General features: G+C 39.2%; 1 protein-coding gene across 3 annotated transcripts in view; it reads right to left on the bottom strand.

The window, feature by feature from the left end:
• LOC122877771 (collagen alpha-1(XXIV) chain) overlaps nucleotides 1-24,525 on the bottom strand; it is a 96,430-nt gene that overhangs the window by 11,705 nt on the left and 60,200 nt on the right. For all 3 annotated transcript variants that reach the window (XM_044199785.1, XM_044199786.1, XM_044199787.1), the window contains 22 exons: nucleotides 23,434-23,487; nucleotides 22,120-22,173; nucleotides 20,285-20,338; nucleotides 19,523-19,576; nucleotides 16,582-16,635; nucleotides 16,289-16,333; nucleotides 15,343-15,387; nucleotides 13,161-13,214; nucleotides 12,482-12,535; nucleotides 12,296-12,349; nucleotides 11,975-12,028; nucleotides 10,595-10,648; nucleotides 10,037-10,144; nucleotides 9,002-9,055; nucleotides 8,489-8,596; nucleotides 6,613-6,666; nucleotides 5,517-5,570; nucleotides 5,329-5,385; nucleotides 4,212-4,265; nucleotides 2,989-3,042; nucleotides 2,306-2,359; nucleotides 906-959 (listed from right to left, as the gene is read on the bottom strand). In XM_044199785.1, the coding sequence (XP_044055720.1) occupies nucleotides 906-959; nucleotides 2,306-2,359; nucleotides 2,989-3,042; nucleotides 4,212-4,265; nucleotides 5,329-5,385; nucleotides 5,517-5,570; nucleotides 6,613-6,666; nucleotides 8,489-8,596; nucleotides 9,002-9,055; nucleotides 10,037-10,144; nucleotides 10,595-10,648; nucleotides 11,975-12,028; nucleotides 12,296-12,349; nucleotides 12,482-12,535; nucleotides 13,161-13,214; nucleotides 15,343-15,387; nucleotides 16,289-16,333; nucleotides 16,582-16,635; nucleotides 19,523-19,576; nucleotides 20,285-20,338; nucleotides 22,120-22,173; nucleotides 23,434-23,487 (1,281 nt within the window). The remainder of the gene's footprint in view (nucleotides 1-905; nucleotides 960-2,305; nucleotides 2,360-2,988; nucleotides 3,043-4,211; nucleotides 4,266-5,328; nucleotides 5,386-5,516; nucleotides 5,571-6,612; nucleotides 6,667-8,488; nucleotides 8,597-9,001; nucleotides 9,056-10,036; nucleotides 10,145-10,594; nucleotides 10,649-11,974; nucleotides 12,029-12,295; nucleotides 12,350-12,481; nucleotides 12,536-13,160; nucleotides 13,215-15,342; nucleotides 15,388-16,288; nucleotides 16,334-16,581; nucleotides 16,636-19,522; nucleotides 19,577-20,284; nucleotides 20,339-22,119; nucleotides 22,174-23,433; nucleotides 23,488-24,525) is intronic.

Genomic DNA, 24,525 nt, shown 5'->3' with positions numbered 1-24,525 from the left:
CACCTTGATTGTCAATGTGCTGTACTGTACAGTGAGTGTGACTGATATTGGGCATATTCAGTCCACCCATCTGGAATTTTGAGAAGATTCAAATAAAACATTGAGAATCAAGTGCTATCTGACAGTCCTGTTCCTGACCTTCACCGACCATTTTAGTTGTATTGTCGCATGTGCATTGTGCTGCTGCACATGACTAAGGTTTTCATGGAGATACATACAGCTCTTTTTAATACTTAAAGCAAGTGTAATTTGACTACTTCAAATGTATTCAAACCCTGTGCAAATCCATGTTTTCCAGATTTTTGATATGACGTGATCAGTACAAGATACTACAGCTGCACCATTTGCTCTGAAAACTCCATCAACTGACATACTGTACATGTACTATTAAAACTGTAATCCACAATGGTTCTGGTTGTTTTCTGTTTTGCTTAGTTTGTCTATTCTTCCTGCTTTATCTATTCTTAGATTCTGTCACTCAAGTTTTATTTTCTTGAGGTGGCTATTGTGATTATCCCTGATCATGCTAACCTCTGCTTCTTCTGCTTATTCTGAATACAATACTGTTGCTGCTGCCATAAATGCATCAGGATATTTTCTGGCAAACACCCATGCATTACATCAACTAGTGATAGAGAGAGCAGCAAAGCATTTCTTCATTTCAAGTTACATAATCTTTTTATTATCTCCATTCCCCTCTCTCTTCTTTTTATATGCAGTAGTGGTAACCAGTTTATAAACATTCAATACTTTGGTGATGCTGATGATACTCAGCTGTTTCCCCATGCTAAGCTGCATCATCATCATCATCACAGCTAATCACAGTAAACAATGCTCTTAATTGTACTGCTGCTGCTGTTTCTCTCTCTGAGCCATGCATTTAGTTGAGGTGGTGTGATACTCACTTCAATGCCAGGAGCTCCACTCAGCCCCCTTGCTCCTTTCTTTCCTGCTGAGCCCTGAATAAACACACACATGAGGAATGAAACATACATGCACATAAGATTATATATCTCACTCGCCTCTCGATGAAGAATGGCAATTTTAGAGACCATGCCTAATGTGAGTCTTATGGCGAACCCATTCATATTTTCACTCTAGGCCTGACACAGTAGGTTATGTATGTGCAGTCCTAGAGAGATATCCCTCAAGGGTTGCTTTACCAAAGCCGTTAATTTGAAACAGAAATACAGCAGAAACTAAAAGTTTCCAGTGTTTCTTGGCAGACTGTTAAGTTATCAATGTTTCTAAACAGATGGGTGTATATGTTGCATGTGAAGACACTGCTCAAACTCAGTTTCAACCCAAGCCATACTGAATACATACAGAATACAGAAATACTCTCATACTATTTAAACTGGTTATATAATCACTCTTAAATACAAGCTGTTTCACATGTGGAAGAAAGTCAGTGGTAGAAACCTGTGAATAATTCACTAATAAAAGGCTACGTGGAACTTGATCAAGGTTCAAAGTTGTTTCACAGGGTAAATTAGGTTATGTAATCAGAAGGCCAGTGACAAGGTTGAGAAAAGAACTTGACAGCTAAGAAAGCAAAACCTATTAGTTCAGGAAGGCTTGTTTTACCAAAAGATATCTGCTTTGATGCCAACTGCCCAAATTTTTGTGTTTGTGCAAGCTATTCACAATCACGATCAAAGAACAAAAGCAAAATATATTGGTATGGTAAACCATCAATAGAAAAAAAGGACAACTTAGAATCATGCCTTCAGGGTGGTCGTTAAAAACTTGTTGTATTTCCCTTGTTGCTTTCCACTCCTCATTCTGTAGTCCAACACCTATTTCTACCACCTGGTTTCTGATACTTGGAGGTAAGCTGAATTTAGTTTTTTCTCCTTTACTAAAATTTCACCAAAAATGCGAATCGTGAAAGGAAAAGACTCAAATTTCACCACAGCTCAGATGAAATCATCAACCACTGTCCTGATGACAGGCCCAAAACACTAACAGCTAAAATCTTTGTACTAGCATGCTCATCTGGTAACATGGGATAAATAGCAAATGATGCTTTGGCGAAACGTCTGTGGTTGGTCTTTCATTCTGGCAGCAAACAGAAGGATCCACAGGTATAAACCCAGCCCAGTCAAACCCAACCCTGCTGGCAGTGGCTGAACAAGGCTGTGTTAATAGATTTATTTAGTGCTGCTGCTGCTGCTGAAGCCGTCCATCTTATCAGGGAGGCGAAGTTTAATGACTTATCACACTCTTTACTTTATACATGAGTGAAACGATATACGTAGATGTATGTTTGATTTGCCTGCTAAGGGGATTTGCATGGACTCACCGGAGCTCCTATCTCTCCTTTTGGACCTGGTTCTCCAGGGAAGCCAGGTGATCCCTGAACAAAGCAAGAAAAAAGACAAACACAAACGCAAACAATAATTCTAAGATGTTATATGAATCCATACTCTATTTACATGATAAACTGTGAATTATTGCCATTAAAATGGTTATGTTTTTCAGGAAAACAATTTTGGGCATGACAAACTTGTTTAATTACATAATGGAAAGAATGGAATTACACCTTATCTACTATACTGCTTCTTAATCTGAGTCTGTCCATTTCGTACACTCTCTACTTAGCACGCAGGATAGCTCATAATCTAATAGGCAGAATCCCACTCAGAGCACATTCACACGCTTAAGGGGTTAAACCGTTCAGATTTAAATGACTCTATGCCCTACTCTTATGTCACCCTTAGGCAAAACATATTTACATACTTCACATATTTTGCCCCACTATGGGTAAGGCTCTCAGAACAGCACAATTGTCAATATGTTTTTGTTCTTTCCAACACTTTCAATCTTTTTAGATCACTGTCTATTGTTATTGTGATCTACCATGGGTACAAAACCACTTGTATGGTGATTTGAATGCACGTACCAAAAATATGTAAAAGCTGATATATTATATAGTACTATTACTATATAATGTAGTTACTCTACTCCAGACATTTACTGACTTACAGGTGGGCCTTGTGGTCCAACAGCTCCACGAGATCCAGTGGTACCAATACGGCCCTGAAACACAATTTTAATATATAATTATGTTTTTCTCTCTGATTCTCAATCTTTATCAGTGCTGAGATGTCTATGCCCAAAGCCATGCAATGTGTATTCTCATGAGTACCATTTTCATGCACAGTAAAGGAATCTGCCCAATTACAGGCTCCACAGCATCAAAACAATATACAATAGCTTCCAAGCCTAGTTTTAATATATGTATACTACTAAGACAGGTGGCTCTTACTATACAGGACAAATTAAGTCCAATGAAAGCCAAGAGTGACCTATTAGGATATTTAATAGCAGTCTGGGGAATGATGACAAAACTGCCAAACTAAATATTAGCTTTTATGACTATGAACCTAGGTTGGAGCTGGAAATGGGTCAAGGATTATCTCTAGTGATTCTTCGCAGGACTGCACTTATAACAGTTACACAACAGTTGGGTCATGTAGTTGGTAGTATGAGATACAATGCTTAATGACTAAAATGTGTACTAGGCGCAATGCTTTAAAAATACCTCTACTGTCATCCAGCATACAAGTAGGATACTTAAAATGTCAAAAAAGTCACTCTACATTAGGGGAATCTAAGCAAAGTCTTAAGAGGGTCTGGCACAATTTGAAATTTTTTGAAAAAGGATGATCGGAGACCTACTGCATCCTTGAGTTTTTGGTAATTTTACTGCTTTTTTGTTTATCTTCTTATAATTAGAATGAATGAAAATAGGGATAACAAATTTAGGATAAGAAGACATATGATAACACATCAAAATAGTTTATTGTTATGTTCAGCAAAATCAAACTGTTTTTGTATTTACCTGCCAAATGTTTTAGCTACAAACACACTTGTAGATCCATTCACAGTCTAACATATATACCAACTGTTCAAAATAAAGTAACCCTTATACCAACTTGCTTGCACAGTGAGTGTGTGTGTGTGATTATTCTTTTTGAGAACAAAGAATCCTGGACCTGAAAGCCATGAAGTAACAAAAACACCAGATTTCCCCAGTCTCATTGCTAGGAATTTGGTAATCCTCCCCAACATGTGTGGTCTGCCCTTACCTGAGCAGAGCAGGGTTAAATGGAGCACCAAAAGAGAATTAACAACAGTCAAGTAGACAAGCACACTGAGTGGTGACTGTGTGATATGTCTGATGTTGATTCAGTGGTTTTGTTTACCTGATATCCTTCATCCCCTGGCTCTCCACGCTCTCCTCGTTCTCCTGGGGACCCCTGTGTAGACACAAATGCACACACATGAACACGAATACTGTATATGCATGCCTTCATTTGTACCCACAAAGCTTTAATTGTGCTGGGCAGCTACTTAAAGACAGAGTCACTTCTCAGGCCAACACACATGAAACATGTTCTTTAGATGTGACCTATGAGTCTGGATTTTTACTGGAGTCAAATGGAAAGGCGTAATTTCACCTTGAACCTCACTTTCAGCCAATTTTGGATTGGGCTGCAGCGAGACAGAGGCTACCATTGTATTGCTCACGCTATGTACTGCAATACTGTGCCAACTTGATAATCCAGTACTACTCATATTGTAGGTTGCTATCTATAACTGTGTAGACGTCCAATAACCCTGATTGTTCATGCAATGGAGGCCTGCCTCAGTGATCACATCCAGTGCTGGGAAATGTGTCTCAAACTGAATCGGTCATGGTACTGTATCACTGTAAGCTTTCCCAAGCTGCTAAGACTCTTTGATATGTCCTGATCCCCTTTTGATATTAGTCTAAGAATGACTTTGTCTCCTTGTGTGCTGTCTAATACTCCTTGAGGTAACTTGGGGTGAATAATGGGTGAACTGGCACTCTTGCCCTTGTCAAAGACAAAAATGTTTTGTATGAATGCACAGTAATGAAGCCTGTTTCAGTTTTAACAATGAAACATTTGTGTTCATCACAGTGTTGTGATGCGACCGCTATTCTTATTATGGGTCCATATAAGAACACAAACAAAACTAAGCTTGAGCTTTACCCTGAAGTGTAAAAACCCTTGTCAAACATTTTTTCTGTACACACTCTGCCTGAAATGAAGAGAAAAGATCTGAGCCAGGTTGATAATCGGGTCCGTATGCATGACAGATTCAAGAACAGAAACACTGATACATTATTGTCAATATCTTGGGACAAAAAATTAGTGTACTTGGTGCTAAAATCAGGAGTTGAGCAGGATTAACTTTTACTTCCAGTGTCAATCCGGCATTTAACTAATACCGGACTAAACAGAGCGAAGAGTGTTAGGGATCAGAAAGGAGAGTTTAAAGGAAAGCAAGACCTACTGGTTCACCTAAGGGCCCTGGCGGTCCTGGGATCTTATTGTCCTCGCCTGGATAACCCTGGAATGCAGTAAACACACACACAATCACACATGCAGACACAACCAGACAGTGCACTGAAGTACATTAAACCTAAAACCCCAAATACTGAAATAATCCCATTTCAAACACTAGTTCAGGTATCATATTACCTTTTCACCTTTAGGCCCTGGTGGTCCAATAGGCCCAGGCTTGCCAGGGTGACCCTAAAAAAAAGAAAGCTGATTACTGTACCTAACAAAGCTGCCATACTTCTACCGGCTACAGCATGTTTTTTGGAGAAACATGAGTTCCGCTGTCAGCATATTAATCAGAACTGTTTTATATAAACACAATTCTCTGTAGAAACGCTCCTCCATTCTGTCACTTAAGGATTTGGGTTTTGGCACAGACACAGAAATCACTCAGCAGCCTGAGTCAAGTGTGAATGAGTCTGAGAGCCTTTATACACACACACACACACACACACACACACACACACATTCACAAAAAGAGACAAAATGAACTTGAGGTGCCCTGTTCAAGTTATGCAACCTAAACCCACAGACGTTGGCATTGACCAGGTTGTAGAGTTGCCTGGAAATAATTAGCTTGTAGACTTTACCATGTTCAATTCCACCTCTTGTCTTTGCTCTGGTAGTTATTTTTGTATTTTTTTCCCCCTGTTATTTTGCGTTCATTGGATAATGAACGAGTAATGGGAAACATAAGAATGGCAGGGATGATGTGTAATGTCCTCCACCAGACTCAACTCAGGATGTCTCCAGCACATGCTAGGCTTACTGAACAAGGCTACCAGTTAGCTAGATTGAAATTAAATTCAACAGCTATGTTGAGTAACGTAATCTGTATCTGAAGCATGTATGAAGTTCCTTGAAGCAGGATTAAGTTTGATGGATAAACCTGGAACAGCTACTTTTTACTTCCCATGTTCTTGATTTTAGGGGAATCTGTGTTTTTCTACACAAAACTATCTAGATAATGTATTAATCCTACTTTGTAAGATTGGCCCCCAATGAATCTAAGCATAGTGGGATGTGCTGAGCCAAAACTCAGACCATTCAGATTTTACTCAACTATCCATTAAGAAGACATTTTCTGATCAAAAACATACACATTTTTTGTGTGATTTTGTAAATGTATGATTGTATATGTTGTGTATGTATGCCATATGTTTTTTGTACAGGATGTATGTATGTGTACATTGTACAAATGGTTCTAATAAAACCTCAGTTAGGAGAAACTCACTGTGTATCCTGCTAGTCCTGGTTGCCCTTCTATTCCCATTACTCCAGGCCGACCCTGGAAGCAATACAGAAAATGCTCACAAAATAAGACAGTGAATCAGTCCTAGTGCTGTTTGTTTTGCTTTTTCTACTCTGGTTCAGCTAAATATAACCTTGGCCTCAAACCAACACACATGCAAACTGAATCTCGACCAGAGTTGTTTTATTATGGGGGCATAAATCTTTTTTCCACAGCTATCACAACATGGTTTTAGTGGTTCTGCTGAGAAGGGAGCTGCCTTTCTCTGTGAAGAAGAAAAGAGTGGATGCCTTCCTCTTGGCTTTTTTCCTGTCTTTTCTTGCTCTTTTTCAGGCCTGGAACAAAGAAGGAAATTTGATGACTTGCTCTTAAAGTTTTGACACTCGGATATAGCATTTTATGATAGTATACAATTAGAAAAGTGGAATTTACAAAAAGGGAGATTTGTTAATGTGCGATTAAATTATATTTAATAATGTAATACAAAATTAAATATTAAATATATTACATTAACTATACATACACTATAATTTCCTCAAGTACTGAAGCGCAATTTTGAGAAATACTTGACCTTTGACTCCACTACATTAGTCTAGTTTTAAGTTACTAGTTACTACATAGTTGTTTTAACACATAAACCATAATAATAAAATACGACTCATTGCCATAGTTGGAACTACTTAAGAAGAGCAAACAACATGCATTAGTGCAGCAGTCTCTACATTAACTTCAAACTTCAAAGTCTGTCTGAAGCTACTTCATGATTCCCTACACATTAAATTAGGGCTGAACAATTAATTAAAATATTATTGAAATCACAATATGGCCAAGTGCAATATCCAAATCGCAGGAGCTGCAATTTTTTGATAAAGGTAAAATCTAACACAAATGAAGCGTTGTGGTGCTACAGAGATGCTCCGGCCTACAAATCATATTCTCCAGATGTAAGGAAACATGCTTGTTTGGTGACCCCAGCAAAAATCACAAAAAAATTACTATTCCGTTTAAATCATGATATTGCAATTGCAACATTTGTCAAGTGAATCGCAATATGATTTTTTTTCCCATATCGATCAGCCCTACATTAAATTAAAGTCCAACTGAAATGAAATAGCTTTTTTTTGTCTGCTACATCATACATATCTGCTCTGTAAATCACTCGTCCTGTGTTCTCCTTTGAGAAAAAAATCAGAAATCAAAAGGGAGAATTTTATATTTTGCATTGATTCGGGGGAATAGCGGTAGGTATCTTTCTACGTGGATACAGCCAATCAAAGTCGTCAGTGTTCTATTGTAGGCAGAGCAGACGGTCACACTGAGCCAGACAGCAACCTGCTACACAACGCAAGAGCCACAGACTTTAAACAACAAACATTAGCTTTCCTTCTAAAGTTTCCTTCTCATCTAACTTCTTATCTAACATGAACACCCATCTTGCTCTGCACCTTAGCTGTTGAACGAGCCACCAAACAAACATTCACCGGGGAAGTTTGCAGATTAGATGACTAATTAGCTGCTCAGCTGCAGCACATTAAACAGCATGTTAACATACCTGCAAATGTCACTTTGTCTGGTTACAGTGGTCCTTTCTCTTCAGTACCATTATAAACATGCTGTCTGTGACACCGACACAAAGGAGCATTTCTGATATTTCCCCAAAGACCTTTTTCTTCCTTTTAATAATAAAAAACTATTAACAGTACATTTAAAAAAAACACATTGACATTATTTTTGACTACAAAAAGGGATGACTAAATGTGATTTCAGTTGGACTTTAATACAATCTCTTAAAAAAAGTTTCAGTCTGATTCTGAGACAGGACTAAGTGAGAGGAAAGACATGAAGAACGGGAACTAACTGGTGTGCCTCGAGTTCCCCTGGCGCCTTTCAGCCCCGGCTCGCCTGGCTGGCCAATGTCTCCTCGTGTGCCAATCTCACCGGCAAGGCCTGCAGGACCTCGCTCTCCCTGGAAAGAGGCAGAATGTCATTGGGGGATGAGAAACAACAACACTGACAAAAAGCCAGTATGGAGACTATCGTTTAAGTTGAAAGTCAGTATTCAACCCCATTTTGACAGCAGAAAGCATCCAATCTGTCAAATTGTCTCTTAGCAACAAAACAAATCCATACTAGCTCTAAAGGCTATTTGTCTTTAATTCTGGTTGCAGTTACTCGTTTTCTTCCTCAGAACTTGAGTCAACAACTTAACATTTGATCAATGATAGTTCAGGCAGCTGAAACAAGATGACTCAGTAGTTCTCTGGAATTACTTGAACGCCAAAGGGCCTTGGACTGTGTACTCTTGCTTTCTGTTGTTTCACGGCAGGGAAATATTTTATACAGGAAAAGTGGTGGTGAACGAGGTCTTTACCTTCTTGCCATGTCGTCCTCTGTTCCCTGGGGGCCCTAATTTTCCTTCCGGTCCCTGTAACAGGAGACGCATTAGATGATTACCACACACACTAAAAATTTGATAACTATTTGATAATCAGGGGCACTGTAACTGTAAACACCATGCGATTATTTGCCTCATCTTTGTGACTTTAACAGGCATCATATATTGGATCCTGATCCTATCTCACTTTGTTGCCTATTGTTGTGAGCACTGTGTCCATTTGATGACTTATAAACACCAACCTGATCTTGATACTACAGTATTTTTTTCAGACATTATCAGTGGGCAAATTTCTATGCAGAGGTTAATAGATTGTAATCCACAATGTTGTTCAAAACTTTTACCAGATTTGTTAGCTTACATTTTTGTAAACAGGGCTTTAAAATACTACGTAAATACTGCTTTCCCACACAGGTTTGTATGTCGGCCCTGGGGCTCCCTTCCTTCCTTCCTGACACCAGTGACCTTCCTGCCCCTCACCCATGGCTAAATCTGGATCTGTAGCTCAAAACAAACAAGCACTTTCAGTAGAGGAGACTTTGACTGACATCTATCATACTGTATTCAACATCCACATTCTATAACATAGTACCTTTTACTGGCCCAGTACCAAAAAGTCTTTGTTGAAGAGAAGGCTGACCCCTACTGGGATACAAGGGCATTATTTGGTTAAGAGCACTTTTGTAATCTGCTCCGTCAGTTGCAGGTATTTAAAATGCTAAAGGTGTGATTTATTTTTTGCTATGTCTCAGAGAAAAGTATGCTCATGATCCATCAATCTCTTGCCAGCTCTCACAAATAATAACCACAATGAAAAACCAGAGGAACCAGTTCTGCAACAAACTGAATCTACCTGACCTTTTATTCAGATCTAGTTTTTTCTGTGTGTTTTCAGAGTCAATCAGAATGTCAATATAAGCATAAATTTTTGTTAATTGCCCCCCATTTAAATGAAGGTTGTTTTATTAAAATTGTTGTATCTGGCAGTTTGGAAACATAAAATAAACTTACACGGAAGCCCTGTTTCCCAGGCTCTCCGGGTGGTCCAGGCGGCCCAGGGTCCCCTTCTAAGCCTTTGTCCCCTGGCTCTCCAAATGGTCCACGTTCACCAGGCTCACCCTGACAGTGTGATAGACAGAGAGAAAGAGAGGCAGACCGTCAGACAACCGGACAACAGAGTGAATGACAGTTCAGTTATAATATAGTAAGTTTCATCTTACCAACAGAGAGAGGTCAATAGGTCACCTGTGGTATTCAGAAGCTCACAAAAGGCTTTAGTGGAATGGCTTTATTTCCTTTATTAGACCATTCAAATCTAGTGTGAAATTGAGTGATTTGCTGTACTTAGTGTATTGTGGTAATATTCAGTATATGACTTTAATTAACTGTTTTTAATCCTGAACTATTCTCTTTGATGAACTAAAGCAAGCAGAGTCTACTGAAAACTCCCTATTGTTGTTGTCATATGGAGAACCCCACTAGAAACAAATACATAACTCATTTTGGCTATATGCTTTATTTTGTTAGAAAGGAGTCAAGTTAACAAAAATGAGGTCTTGCTATGTTTACCTTGGCTCCATCTTTTCCTTGAGGGCCGTCTTCTCCAGGGGGACCAGAAGGACCCTACAAACACATCACCATTTAACACGAAACTTCTTCACTGTTGTAAAAAGAGACAAATCAACACAATAACATTATTGTCCCTCCTCAAAGTCACCTTTATGAGAACTGTGAAATCATTATTTTCTCTGTGATGGCAGATAGTTTTGGTTCTATGTGTCCAGGTTTTGCGATATCCTACTCTGACATTTCAGCCTCCACATCAGTTGTATGCAGCTGTCGAGGTCATAATGAGCGATCACGTAAGAGTTACGGAGTAACTGAACACCAGGCTGAAAAGCAGTCTTTCACTGCCCTCTCTGGATGAAAGTTTCAAGGCTGTTTCATCTCTGACCACAGCCAGCATCACTGATGGTTGTGGTCAGAAGCGTGCTGTGTTGCACCTGTGAACACACCGACCAGTTGTTCTGAAGAATACCTGTACATCACTGCATCAAGGTGAGAAGGTTCACCACCGGAGGTCAGCAAAATCAAGATTTTAAAGGGGTGTTAAATTACTCTTCAAGTTCTATGAAAGAAAATAAGATACATTAACTGGATTTATTTTCTTTAAGTCAAGAGGTTATTAGAAGGGGTAGAGCAAGAAGTTAAAATTCAGGGACGAAAATGTAATGAAGAGATGAGTCCTGAAGAATGGGGAGAGACTCCACTGGCTTGACTAGAGTGGCCAAATGACCACTTATAAATGCTGATTTATTAATTCTGCCGAGATCTGGTTTAACATCAAGTTTGTGGAGACAATTTATTTGTTATGACAAGAACCATGTAACCATCTAAAACATGTGTGCCATAAAATATAAGAAATCATGAACAGTAATTACAGTAATGTCTTTTATTATCCTAAATAATCTAGACAAGATGAATTTAATAAATCCCCACTGTTATCACAATTTCAGTGACTAACAAACCAAAAACGACCCTGTCCTTGGACATTGAGAAACTATTATCTCAGATTTGTTTGGTCCCACTGTAGACAGTCAGACAAGATGAGAGAATTCCTATGGGCAGAATGGACAGATTCTCAGACATCATCTAATTTCTTTAATCTTCCTTCATCCATTAAGATGATGCACTGTGGGTTTGATGTTTGAGCAACCTTGTTAAAGAATGTTAAATCTAATTCTGTGGACAGGGCTGAAAGATGAGACTCAAGCAGTCCAAATGCCATTTATATAGTCTGTCAGACGAAAACAATTCCATTGTTCTGTGTTCTTCGGGCTGGGGGATTAGACATCCTCGTCAAAATGAGGGGGAGTAAATACACGACTGGGTTAGATTTACCCAAACACAAGAAAGGAAGGGATTAGTGGGTCATTTGCAGTCACTCACCCTCATTCCCTCCTGTCCCTGCTCCCCTTCAGCTCCTGGAGGCCCAACATCACCCTGCAGGGACACAAAACACAACAGAGGGCTGTCTGGAGGTCAAAACACACATATATGTGCATGCACACTCCTACACTGCTAGGCAGTGTTAGACTTGACAATCAGCTGTTGTTTCACCCAAGGCTATAGTTATGTCACGTACAAACTGACTGAGCAAGTTCACTGCTTTTCACATTGCTGGAGGGTGGCAGGGACTGAAGATACACATGACAAATGTTCTCTAAGACGTAGGGGTGGTTGCAAAAAACATGGCAAGGTTGTACTGACCTTTAACCCCGGCTCTCCAATGGCACCTGGTTCCCCCTCTGCACCAGGCCCTCCCTGACAGAGAAACAAATAGCATGAGTCTTGTTTAATTTGTACTGTATACACAGAAATGCCAACTACTGTATAAAACCCAAAAACCTTTAATAATGAATTGATAAATAGTTAAGAATATTTAATGAAAAGTACTTCAGGCCCTTGTTCTCCATCAGGTCCAGCCTCTCCAGAAGGTCCTTTGGGTCCCTGTAAGGCATACAACCATCATAAGATTCTTTATGGACACTAACTTAATGGTACATAATCTCCCTATTGGACTTACTAGGTACAGTAAATCAGGAAATAAAACACCAGAATAATAAAACACCAACATAATACACAACTCACATAATGGCAAAACAAACACAGTTAAATGTTTAAGCCTGTAGAGCAGGAAAAGCTGAGAGCTGAGAATGTCTGGAGTAAAACCGAAGACCAGCCAAAGGCAAGATGAGACACATAACATAAACCGCCTCTAGCCTCATTGAAACCTCACACCCTAATAAATATTTGTATCTGATTGTTTGACATTCTTGATGTCCCGGAGGGGTCGGCAGATTTCCAGGAAAATCAAGAACTTGAAGACTAATACAAGAAGGGAGGCACAACTCCTTATCCCTCTCAAACAGTTACATTTCTCGTGATGAGCAACATCACAGCTTCTGAGGTGTAAATAATAATAATTCCAACCCTGACAGCTTCTTTCTCATTAACCTTTTGTTAGCAATAATGATTCTGTGGATATTATCTCCCACAGTCATTATAGATTTCACAATTTGTGGTTTCCTGAAACAACCACATCAATGCAACAGTCAGAGGACAGCATACTTACTGGTTCACCATGCGGTCCCCTCTCCCCAGTGCTGCCCGGAATACCTGGTTTACCCTGGAAACACACAATGAGCTTTAGTCATTTATTTATGTAATTACAGAAAACACGCATGAGAAAACTTGGCTTTCACAACAGTTCTCTTACCATCATTAGCAACATGATGGCTACGTCTAACATTTCAGTGCTGCCTAACACTTACAGACATGAAGCAGAAACTCTCTCTAAAATCGATGTGTGAATAAATTGGTTTACATACTCTATTGTAAAATACTACAACCTAACTCATTTTAATTAACACTCAAATAACATTTGCTTCTATTCACGGAATAGATGTGACTCAAAAGGAGAAAATTCAGTTGCAAAATGAAGTATTCAAATGTCTCAAGCTCTGTAAATAAGGTCTTTAAAGAGTGAAAAAATGAAAGAAGAAAAAATGAAATGTTCTCAGAACCCATATATTATGTAATGGGCCAGCAAAAGTAATTGTCAAAAGTAAGAGTGATGAAAGTGATTTTTATAAGATGTTTGGGAAACAAGAATATTTATGAAAACTATAGTATAATACAGTGCTTTGTGACAACAACCACAATCACTGACATTAACTACAAAATTGCATTCAGCACTGAGCTTAATGGGCTCTGACATCACAGATAGTAACATGATTTTGAGACACAATCACTCAATGATTCTTAATCATAGAACACAGAAATGGTGAGGAATTATTCATGATAGGTTTTGAGGGAGATTTTATCAGATGCAAGATGGCGCTATGAGTCCAGAGGTGGACAACAGAAATGCTGCCCCCCTCAGCAGCCAAAAATGCAAGATTTACGACAGATAAAGTAGTTCAGTCAAAGCAGTGAAGTTGGTCATAGTGGGCTGAGGAGTATATCTCATTAATAAGGTTTCTACCAGAGACAGTGGGTCACTGTAAGCATCGACTTTTCACTCTGAAGTGGAGTTCAAAACACACAGTGACCTGTGTTTGAAAGTTATTGCAACCTCATCCAATGCAAAAGACCTTAGTGTGTGCTCAGGAGGACAGGTCGCAACGAGTCCCAAGTATGTGTGTGTTGTTATGTCCATAAGTGTGCATGAATCTATGAGTGTGGGTGTACACATGGCTATCTGAGAGTGAGAGCACAGGCCTGCACGTGTCTGTATTTGTGTCTGTTAAGAGTAATTACAAACAACCCTTGAATGTCAAATGTTAAGCCAATACATGATTAGAGAAAGTGGAAAGCAGCTCATTTGTCAGTGGAAAATAAGACAAGCCAAACAACTGAGTCCAACACCGCTTAAGCATGCAGGTGATAGAGCTCTTCTCTGACTTGGCATCGCCCTTTTCAAGTCTTGCCATAAATGGATGAAACAAACTGCACTATAAGAAACATACTGTGGATATAATGATCACTTGACTATTAGACAGCCCACATGGATCTGCTTTTGAATCTGGTTTTGTTAGCATGTTTCTACCATCTGTGGAGCATCAATTATTTTATCCTTTCACAGTTCAAAAGAATATCAAAACTACTATTCATCATTTTCTTGATGGTAAAAACAGAAAAACTGAGTGAGCTGGCAAAATGGTTCTTCGAAGCTGCCAAAAGTCTGTGTATTGTGTGGGACTAAAACAAGACATTGCAGTCACTGTTAGCTGTTTTCTCTGTATGTGTGTCCTACATTAGCTGCTGAAAAGAGAAAATGTCTCCTCAGGGGTTGTTAAAGTCTAATCCAAAGTGAAGCCTGACCAATACATCAGCTGGCTGATATCATCGACCATTATTAGCTAGATATATTGGTATTGGCACGCATGTCAGCGGACAAGTAACAAAAAATTGAAGTACAGAACTGCCAAAGATATGTCTGTGGTAATTTAGAAACAGTTTCGCCATTACATCATTTGTCCACAAGAGAGCACTGAAAAGTTTATTTTTCAACTGTACAATGTCCTGCTCCATACATAACTTGGTCACAGTTATTTAATAACCAAGTTTAAAGGATAATTGTAAAAAGGTTTTTGTTTTCCACACACTTCCTCTTGGGTGACTTTATTGACGCACACTCTGTCTGTGTTGTCTGCTGTAGCCATAGCGATGCTTCTCGCTCAAGTGAAGAGGATAATTAAAGCTCTGAAAGAGAGAAATTCAGCAAAAAAATAAACAAGTTAAACATTACTTACATGCTTCCCAGGAGGGCCTCTCTCTCCTGGACTGCCAGCCTTGCCCTTCAAAACAGAAATTAGCATTTGAATGATTAACATGGAGTTTCAATCAACCCAACTGATTTTAATTTATTTTGAGAAAAATATTGGCAACACATTAATCTTCCATATCTCATGAGTGGTGGTTTGGTGTGTGCTGGGTTTTACAGTGATACGATTATATGCATTGCTACACATTTGCCTGCAGGTCATCAAAGGGAGCAGCAACATCAGTATCCTGATTAATTTATTGCTTCCTTGTTAGACACTTTAAATTTAAAGTTTAAGAACTTCTCTCAAATGAATACAAAATGCAACTGGTGCAACTAGAGGCATAAATGAGTGTGTTGTTAATCTGCTGAATGATTCGGTACAACAAAAACCCTTTAAATGTTCATAAATGTTAAAGCTCTGACATTAACTTGATTCAAAGTTAACATTCATCCTGCTACTCCTCAGCAGATTTAGCTCAGGTTTCCTCACTACAAGCTGGCAGCGGTATTTAATAACTGCATTTGGGTTATAACCTGATACTGAGGCGAGAAGACAAAGGCCCACTATAAACTGATTAAAGCTTTTACAGAGGCCCAAGGGTTATACTAGATGGTGTGAATGTGGATCTTCAAAAGGGATGTGTGTGTTAACCTAGATGCTTCAGGATGATGCCTTTTATTATGACAATGATTATTCTTGGCTTTGGATAAATGAGGGTACAAATACATTTGCCTTCTCTTTTCTTAATCCTCCATCCAAAAATGTGTTAGACATAAACATTTACAGCACCATAACCATTCAGCAGGTACCTTACAAGCATTTTTTTGCGCTTTGAGTATAAACTTTGTAGCATGTTATCTACTGACATTTTCACTTTTCCAAATAAACTGAAAGACAATTGTAAAGACATATTAATTAAGAGACTACTTACTATAAATCCTGGCTCTCCTTTTTGTCCAGGGTCACCACTTTCACCCTGCAAAGAAAAAATATGACACATTTTGGAAAGGCATTAGAAAAAAATAATTCAGAGGGAGTAATGAAATGAACCATTCATATGCTGTGACAAATAATTTCACAAAAGCAGTGTTGAGCAGATAATTCCAGCTCTAATACTGTGGCTAATATACAGGAGGAAGGACATATTTCATGCAAAAGTACTATATTGATCCCATATCCACATGCACATGGTGATGTTTTCAACAGGGTAGTGTGCATGTTTACCTTGATGCCCTCAGGGCCTGGTTCTCCCAGTGGGCCATCTGGGCCCCGGGGCCCCTATGCGACAGCAACATGAGACACACCTTTGAACATCACTCATCAAAGAATGAGCAGTACAGGAATGCATTTGGGATCAAAGCATCATACAGAAGTTGACATATGTACAGTTAACTCTGAAATAACACCAACAACAAAGTAATTAGTCTGTATTCTTCGTCTACTTGGGGGGTTTTCCGCCCTGATGCCGCAGTTTACCACTCCCACAAACATTCCAGGGCATTCCCATCATTGTAGCACCGCTACACAGGTAAGGTGACAGATAAAGATCTGTAAATACAACCCAAGACCCTCCCCTTTTCTCTCCTGTCCACTTTTTCAAGACTTTTCTACTTTCATCTGTCGTTTCCATCTTGTCTCCCCTCTTTTATATCGCTACCTTTGATGGCTCTCTAACTGCTCCTATTTTGCCTGAGCCTCTGGCTTTCAGTCAGACTCCCATCCCTCTCAGGTCATTTGCTCGCTTTAAGCTTCCAGGCAGTCAAACTCAGCTTCATCTTTCTCTCTCTTTGTTCCTTCCTATCGTCATCTATATCTCTAATCTTGTTTTTAGGGTCATTGAGGCTAATATTTCTGATAAGTTTTTGAGGTGACCAATGCTGCTGTAACTTGTGGCCCATCCTAGTCAGTGTTAAATGATTTTCTTGACTATTTCAAGTTAACTAAATGAAAGAAATCAATTAAAAATAGCTTCTGGTCATTGGTTCTGAGAAATTCATTACCATCATTAACATGCATTGCCCAGTTAGTTTGACTAGTAGGTAGGCAAATTTTAACAATAAAAATTGTATGCACACAGAATAACTAGTTCGAAACTTTTAACTGCAGAAAGGTAGCCAAGCCAACAACTGCTTATCTACAAGTAATATCACACATTATTACACAAAAGTTTGTCTACAGGAACATTCCTAGGCAAGGTGAGGTGCATTTCACTGTGAGTGATCATTAAATTAGGGTAGAGGAATCACAGATAGATAGATTAGATATGAGGGAAGTTACTCATAATTCTGAGGATGCACTAACTGTTTTCCCACGATGACAACTCACTTTAGAAGTAGTGCAAGTGTGTGCCAACTATGGCAGGTACACATCACATAATTCAGCTCCAGGATATTGCTTTTTTTTTTAGAGCTCAGACGGTAAAATGATAAGAATGAGCGATAAGCAGTGTAGCAGTTCCGTTATGTCAGTTATGTTGCATTCTGAGGTTAATCTCAATCAACAAACCTCAGTGTTGAGAAAGGATGTGTGTTTATTTCTAACATCTCTTCCAAAAACATCAGCTAGCAGGGGAATATGTGACGTGTTCAAATGATGACTTTTTGCAATTTTCACTGATCTTGGTAGTACCTCAGCAAGACAGGAAATGCAACCACAAACTGACAAGTGTATGCATTACGGTAAACAACACAAGCCGTGGCATGTTAAGTGCTGCCATATGTTTTTCTTGGCAGAATGTTCAACTGGAGGGAAATAAGTGAACAGAGGATATAAAGAAGTGAAAAATGGATGAGTGATGAAGTGTGAGAAGTAGTGTGGTAGTAGGTAGTACATAATTGGCCATTTTCTGAATTACTGAAATGGATGCACATTAAACTAGAGAGCTTTAGCCATGGCGCTGTTAGGCAGTCTGGCAGTGGAGTGAAGCACAACCAAAACTTCAATTTAGGAAAGAATTAAAGGAAGTTAAAGGCAAAACTAAGAGTTAAAAAGTCTAGCAAAGAGGACCTCCCAGGATGTGCTGCTGCTTGCAAGCAATCAGCACAAAAAAAATAAATAAAACAGTGAGCAAAAGAGAAACTGGCAGACATAGCCAACCTTAGAGCTCTGTACTATCACATGAGTACCCGAACACTGACGAGGAAAACTGACACCTAATAATAATAATAATAATAATAATAATAATAGTCTAACATGCAGTCGACATAAACCTCACTGGGAAAAGTTGGTGACAACATACGTCAACAGTCATGTTCACAGTCAGTGCAAAATATTATCTAAGAAGATAACAATTCATCAAAATATTAATGCACTGAAAATAAATATTCATAGCTGTAGGTACATTGCTTCTTGACCACGTGGTTTGGCCACCTTTCAGGAACTACAATATATTTCTGGGTTGAATACAATACAGTCACAGAGATTAACATTATATTATTGTTAAATGAATGTCAAATTTGGAGTATTTGCATCCCAGAAAGCAAAAAACTAAAAAAAAAAATATTAACCTATAGTGTTTGAGCTGCTGATGGTATTTTTATAATCCATTTTACTTATATTACATCATTCGAATAAAAAACATTTAATTTTGCTTCCTAAGGCAACACACACAAGCTGTGATATAGTCACTGCGAGTTGTAACTAGACTTTTAGGATGAATGTGTTGAGATGAAATATGTTCTCCGTTGTCCTTTGTTTATTCTAATATGGTACACAGTATAATCAACACAATGCACCTCAGTTGCTGCTACTGCTAGATTTAAGTTTAAATGCTGTAAAGCTCCAAGAAGCCTGACCACAATTAAAATCATAACTCTATCTTTGGCTCCTCAGCTGAAGGTGTAATTCTTCTCTCAGCCACACGGTGTCTCACCAGTATTACCACACCATATCCATTTGACATTACCTTAATGTCTTCCAACATGAGATTCATGGAGCTCATGAAACAGTAAATGCACCTATAAAGAAGCTTGGGCCAAGTGGAAGGACAAACACATGTCTTTTAATAGCTTTAACCTCTGGTTTATGAGAATGGAGCTGTGATGCGAAACAGACAACTAAGGGTCTGATAAGTTTTCATGGCCGCTATTGAGTTGAAGTAGGCTCATGTACATAACATACAAGGGACTAGTACAACGAATGCCCCAAAAGTAAAGACAGCTCTTACCCTCCTGCCCTTTGGCCCAGCAATGCCTGGACTACCCCTCTGCCCCTGTGGACCCTGTGAGAAAAAACAAGACAGACAGAAGGCAGAGAGAGAGTAAAGATTGGGAAATCGTAGTTAAAAAAAAGTGTAATTTAGGAAGATTTTCATAGTGTTTCTTTGGCATGATGCAGTTACACAGAAGAACATTTACACAAACTAAACAGGGCAAAACCTCTCTATGCATCTTTTAACCCACATGAATAATAGTCATGTGAACCTATTAGATGTACTACTAAGGCTTTAGCAGAACTATTGAACAATCAGCCAGTTAAGACATACTGTTTATAGAGATCTAGACTAAATTGTGGGAAACAGGAAAACTGATATTGAATCACCCCCTTAAATTTTATGTGTTTACAAAAACCAAGAGTATGTTCCTCCAACTCAGTTTAAGAGCCCAAGTTAATCTTACAATTTAGGCGTTTATAATATCCAGTTAAGACACTGAGGAGAGAAGATGAGATTCAATGCATCCAAGCTTCTCAGTCCATTAAATACTAATGTGTGTATGACTCAATCCAAAATGCAGAAGGAGCAAAAGAAAAGAAAAACCTCAACAAAGTTAGATAGTGAAAAAAACAATATGCATTTAGGGAGGTGTGCAAGGAGTAAAGAAGTTTATATTTTCAATACATACAGTAAATATAGATTTACATGTAGACATGCCAATGCAAAGAATCATTATTTGGCATTACATAGTGGTAATGAGGGTATGACACTTACAGGTGCACCTTGCATGCCGATGTCCCCTGGACTTCCTGGCAACCCTGGATAGCCCTTACACCAAAACAGAAATAACAAACAGTATAGAAAAGTAGACAAATGACAATGTCACTGTTTAATGACATCTGGTACATGGGTAGTAAAAGTGGTTACGATTATACAAATTATTCAAGCAGGATTTTAATAATGACTAGTGTGGAGCAACAGCACAGCAGCAGTGCAAGACTGTGCAGTAAAAGGTGGTTACATCTGTGACTAGAAAGGATTAAGACTGTTCTGTAGAACTATGTTTCATATTAAATTGTCTTAGAATGTGCTCCAGACCCTCTAGGAAAAAAGAGACAGCTGAGTGCTGTGGTTCTCATCACAGCACTATTCACCACCCATTCTCTTTCTGTAATAATCTATTAACGAATAATACCACAAAAACAAAGAAAGTGAGTAAAGACAAAAGTGGCTGAGATTTGCCAGGAAACACTAATCCCTGCAAATCTTCTTTAAACAGAAACAATACTTCATGAGATGATCATTATAATCTGTAGTAAAACAGCCCAAAGTCTTCACACTGAACTGCCAACTGCCACTCCTCGCTAATGTGTTTACATTATAAACTGGTTCACACACATCACCATAACTCCTTACATAAGTTGCAAAGCTTTCTCTCTCTCTCAGTCAAACATGCACACACACACACACACACACACACACACACACACACACACACTAGCAGTGAATCAATCATCTAACTTTCCAGCCAGCCACCAAAAATTAGTCATTCCAGCCAGCCAATCAGTCAGCCTGCTAGCCAGTCTGCCAGCCAGCTAGGTCAGGACTGGGGCCCAAAGCCACAGACATGGAGTTAATCCAAGGCCCCAGGACAGTGAGGGATGCAAGCCAGGGCTTTCTCTATGGACTCATGCAGCAATACAGAAAACAGTGGAAACACTGCTGCACTGGACAGCAGCATGTTTTTTTTGCTCTGGGGAATCAACACTGTCAAAATAATTTTCATGCAAACACATTTTCCACAGTAAGGAGTGGGCTAATGTTGTAAAATGAACCCGCTATTAACCTGCAAATACACAAACATTTATCAAACCCAATTTTCAGCAAGATCTTTTTTCAGTCTTTACTGGACTTGACATAGGTGTGTACAAGGATCGGTTTGTAGAGGATGGGTCCTTTTCAGTACTGGAGAGAGGATGACGTCCCTAAAAATGTTCATACTTTCAATAAGACACAGTCTTACTCACAATGACATTTGAAACATCTTTCGCTGTTCCACTTGCCATTAAAAATCGCCAACTCCAAATTACAACTCCAGCAGTTGTCATTCTGTCAAAGATGAGACAAAACCGTGTGCCACTGGAGCCCTTTACTGTCACAATGAGGTACAAACTGGGAGTGACTGACACTAGCCAGCCTCAGACTGATACAGGAGCAGAACACCAAACACCATTGCTTCAGTTAGTTAGATCTTTCACAGATACAATTTTTAATTTGCAACAGAGAATTGAGGATTGCAGATACGTCACAGACAGAGAACACCAAAATGTCTTTTCAACAGATCCAAATCCAGTGTCTACAAAGTCTAGTTACTGGACCAGACTGAGTGATCCAAAAAAACCTGCCAAAACTTACAGCCAAAATTGCTTAGTGATTCAGTTTTGTATTCATCATCCTTAGACATTAGTTTACTGAACAAAGAATTCAAGCTCTGGTAGGCTGTTGTAGCTTTGCTGATTTCTTTGAAAATATACACTATGGCTCTGGGGTTTACCAACTCTCAGACAAGAAGCAGAGCTCTGCAGTATATCCTAAGTGACTGTACTTACCCTTGGCCCCTTCTCCCCGACTGGACCTGTTGGACCTGCTGGTCCTCGGTCACCCTGGAGAAAAAAACAGTAAGACAAAAAGAGAGAGAGAGAGATCATTAAACTATGACCTGAAACCTCAACACATAAAACCCCAACACAGCTTCACATACACTTTTCCTAATAAAGAGCCATGAAACTGGAGAGCAGCTTCTTAAATGCAGAGTGACAGCTGGTTGAGTGAGGTTTAAAGCAAGCAGGTACTATGAAACCCAGTTGGTGGCACTCTGCACAGTCTGTTGAAAGCAAAGGCAACCCCGGGTGAGCAGTAAAGCTGCCTAGGTCTCCACTCTAACCCCTTTAACACTTGTGTCAGTGATGCTTTAATCCTCCTTGAACTGTGTAACATTCATGACTGTACAAGTGCCCTTCAAGTTCTTGTTGCACTTCTATCAAACGGTGAGCAGAATAGTTTTAAGGCTCTGTATTAGAAACACAAGTCTAAATCAGAGGGTGGCATTGAATTAAAATATATATATAATGTGAAAGGAATTTGTGGGCTGTCAGGGTATGGCTGGTGCTGACGGATTGAACCAGGAGGAGGATTTTGGGTAAGAGGAGGCGGAGGACAAGCAAGAGTCTGACAAGCAGATGGCTTTCTATCACAAGAACATGTTCTGACACACAGGAGGCTTCTGGATAGGAAGGAAAGGGGAACAGGTTGAGATAGAGGGAGGGAACAATAGGTGGCAGAAAGGGGTGGGTTTTTTGGAGGACTGTCAATAATCAACACCCAGACTACTGGTAAAACCATTCCACTTGAGCAGGAAGGCTGTAGAGCCGCTTGTAACATTTTCTTTTAAGTTGAGAGGCAATGGGAGCTGAACATGGAGAAAGATTCAGGGCCTCTCTAGATTGCTTCATGAGTTTTTTTTACATGACTTACACCTGTGTGGTGCTAACCCCTTTCATATGTTTTATGAGTGCATATGCATTTGAATAAGCAATAGTATAATATATATGTCAGCACAGCACATGTCTAATGACACCAGTCAGAAACGAATATACTGCGAAATGGAAATTTTCTCCTGAATTTACCTTGAAATTGCTTCCTTCAGCAGAGGGGTGAGAGACAGTAATGGTAACATGGCTCTGACAATATTGTTATTGATGTGGATGTGAGAGTGTTGAGTGTTAGTCTAAGCATGTGTTCTGGGCAATCTGGGGCCTCAAGCCATGGCTGCTTAACACAGCCCTAATTATAGGGGTCTGCCAATGACAAGCAGCCAGCTGATGCTGACTGACAGCCTAATGACAGAGAAAGGCACTCCTTACCTTTTCACCAGGAACTCCCATCACCCCAGCTATCCCAATAAGACCTAGTGGACCCTGGAGAGGAGAGGAGAGGTAGAGGAGAAAAAGAAATACTAACACAGTAACAAAAGAAATAACATATCAGGAGAAAATATGTCAGTGTGAGGAGGACCTGATCTTCATTCATCTAAGGGTTATTTTCCCATCTGTTATGACACCTTGAATACAAGAGGCTATAGATTACAATGTAATGCTTAAGTGAGCAAAACGGAGGGGCTGCTGACTTGATGAAAAACTAGGTTGACCTCTGAAGATTTATTCACAATATAATATTACTAGTGCTACTTGTAAAAAAAAAAATCTTGATTTTCATTACTAAAACTACATGTTTTTTGTTTCGAAGGAATTTCTATATTTGGGGGTCTTACAAGGTTTAAAAAATTCATGCTTAAGTAAACAGCAAGACAGAGAAACAAAGCAAAAGATGGCACAGATACCAGTAATCATGGTACACTATTATTGGTTTAAAATCTGTTTATATAATCAGTATGGAATTGATAATAAAGGATTATTCAACAAAGGGCTACCAAAGCCAGCCTTGAAAATGTTCTAAAGCTTTTGGGAGTCGCGGAACTAAACTATGTTGTCTGGCAAGAAGCAAGAATAACATATTTCTTGGGCACAATAGCAATGATTTGGAATTATTTGGGGCATGGTAATTTCACAGTATATACAGTAGTAACTCAATACAGATGGCCCCAAAAAGATACAAAATGTTTAGTAAAGGAGTCCTCATGAAGAAAAAACTAGCTAATGTAAATATGAGAGTTATCAGAGGAGCTTAACCACTTCCAGATCAGTCGTCTGGGACAGGGATTGTGGTTTGGACCAGTGCCAGTCTCACCACTGGACAGTCTGGAGCTCCAGACCAACAGTGAGACTTACTTTTGAAACTTTGCCATTGTGTTTATTGTTGTTGTTAAAAAAGTAAAACAAAACGTAATGTAAAAAGTATGAAGAGTGAAGTGACAGAAGTGATACAGTAACATGCACTTAATCACTCGCGTTACGGACCAAAGCCACAACACTTCAAGTACGCAGCGCCGCAGCATG

This window comes from Siniperca chuatsi, linkage group LG6, assembly GCF_020085105.1.
Source record: "Siniperca chuatsi isolate FFG_IHB_CAS linkage group LG6, ASM2008510v1, whole genome shotgun sequence".
Taxonomy (NCBI): domain Eukaryota; kingdom Metazoa; phylum Chordata; class Actinopteri; order Centrarchiformes; family Sinipercidae; genus Siniperca; species Siniperca chuatsi.
Note: the sequence above shows the minus strand (reverse complement) of the source record. Positions and strands in the feature narration are given on the sequence as shown.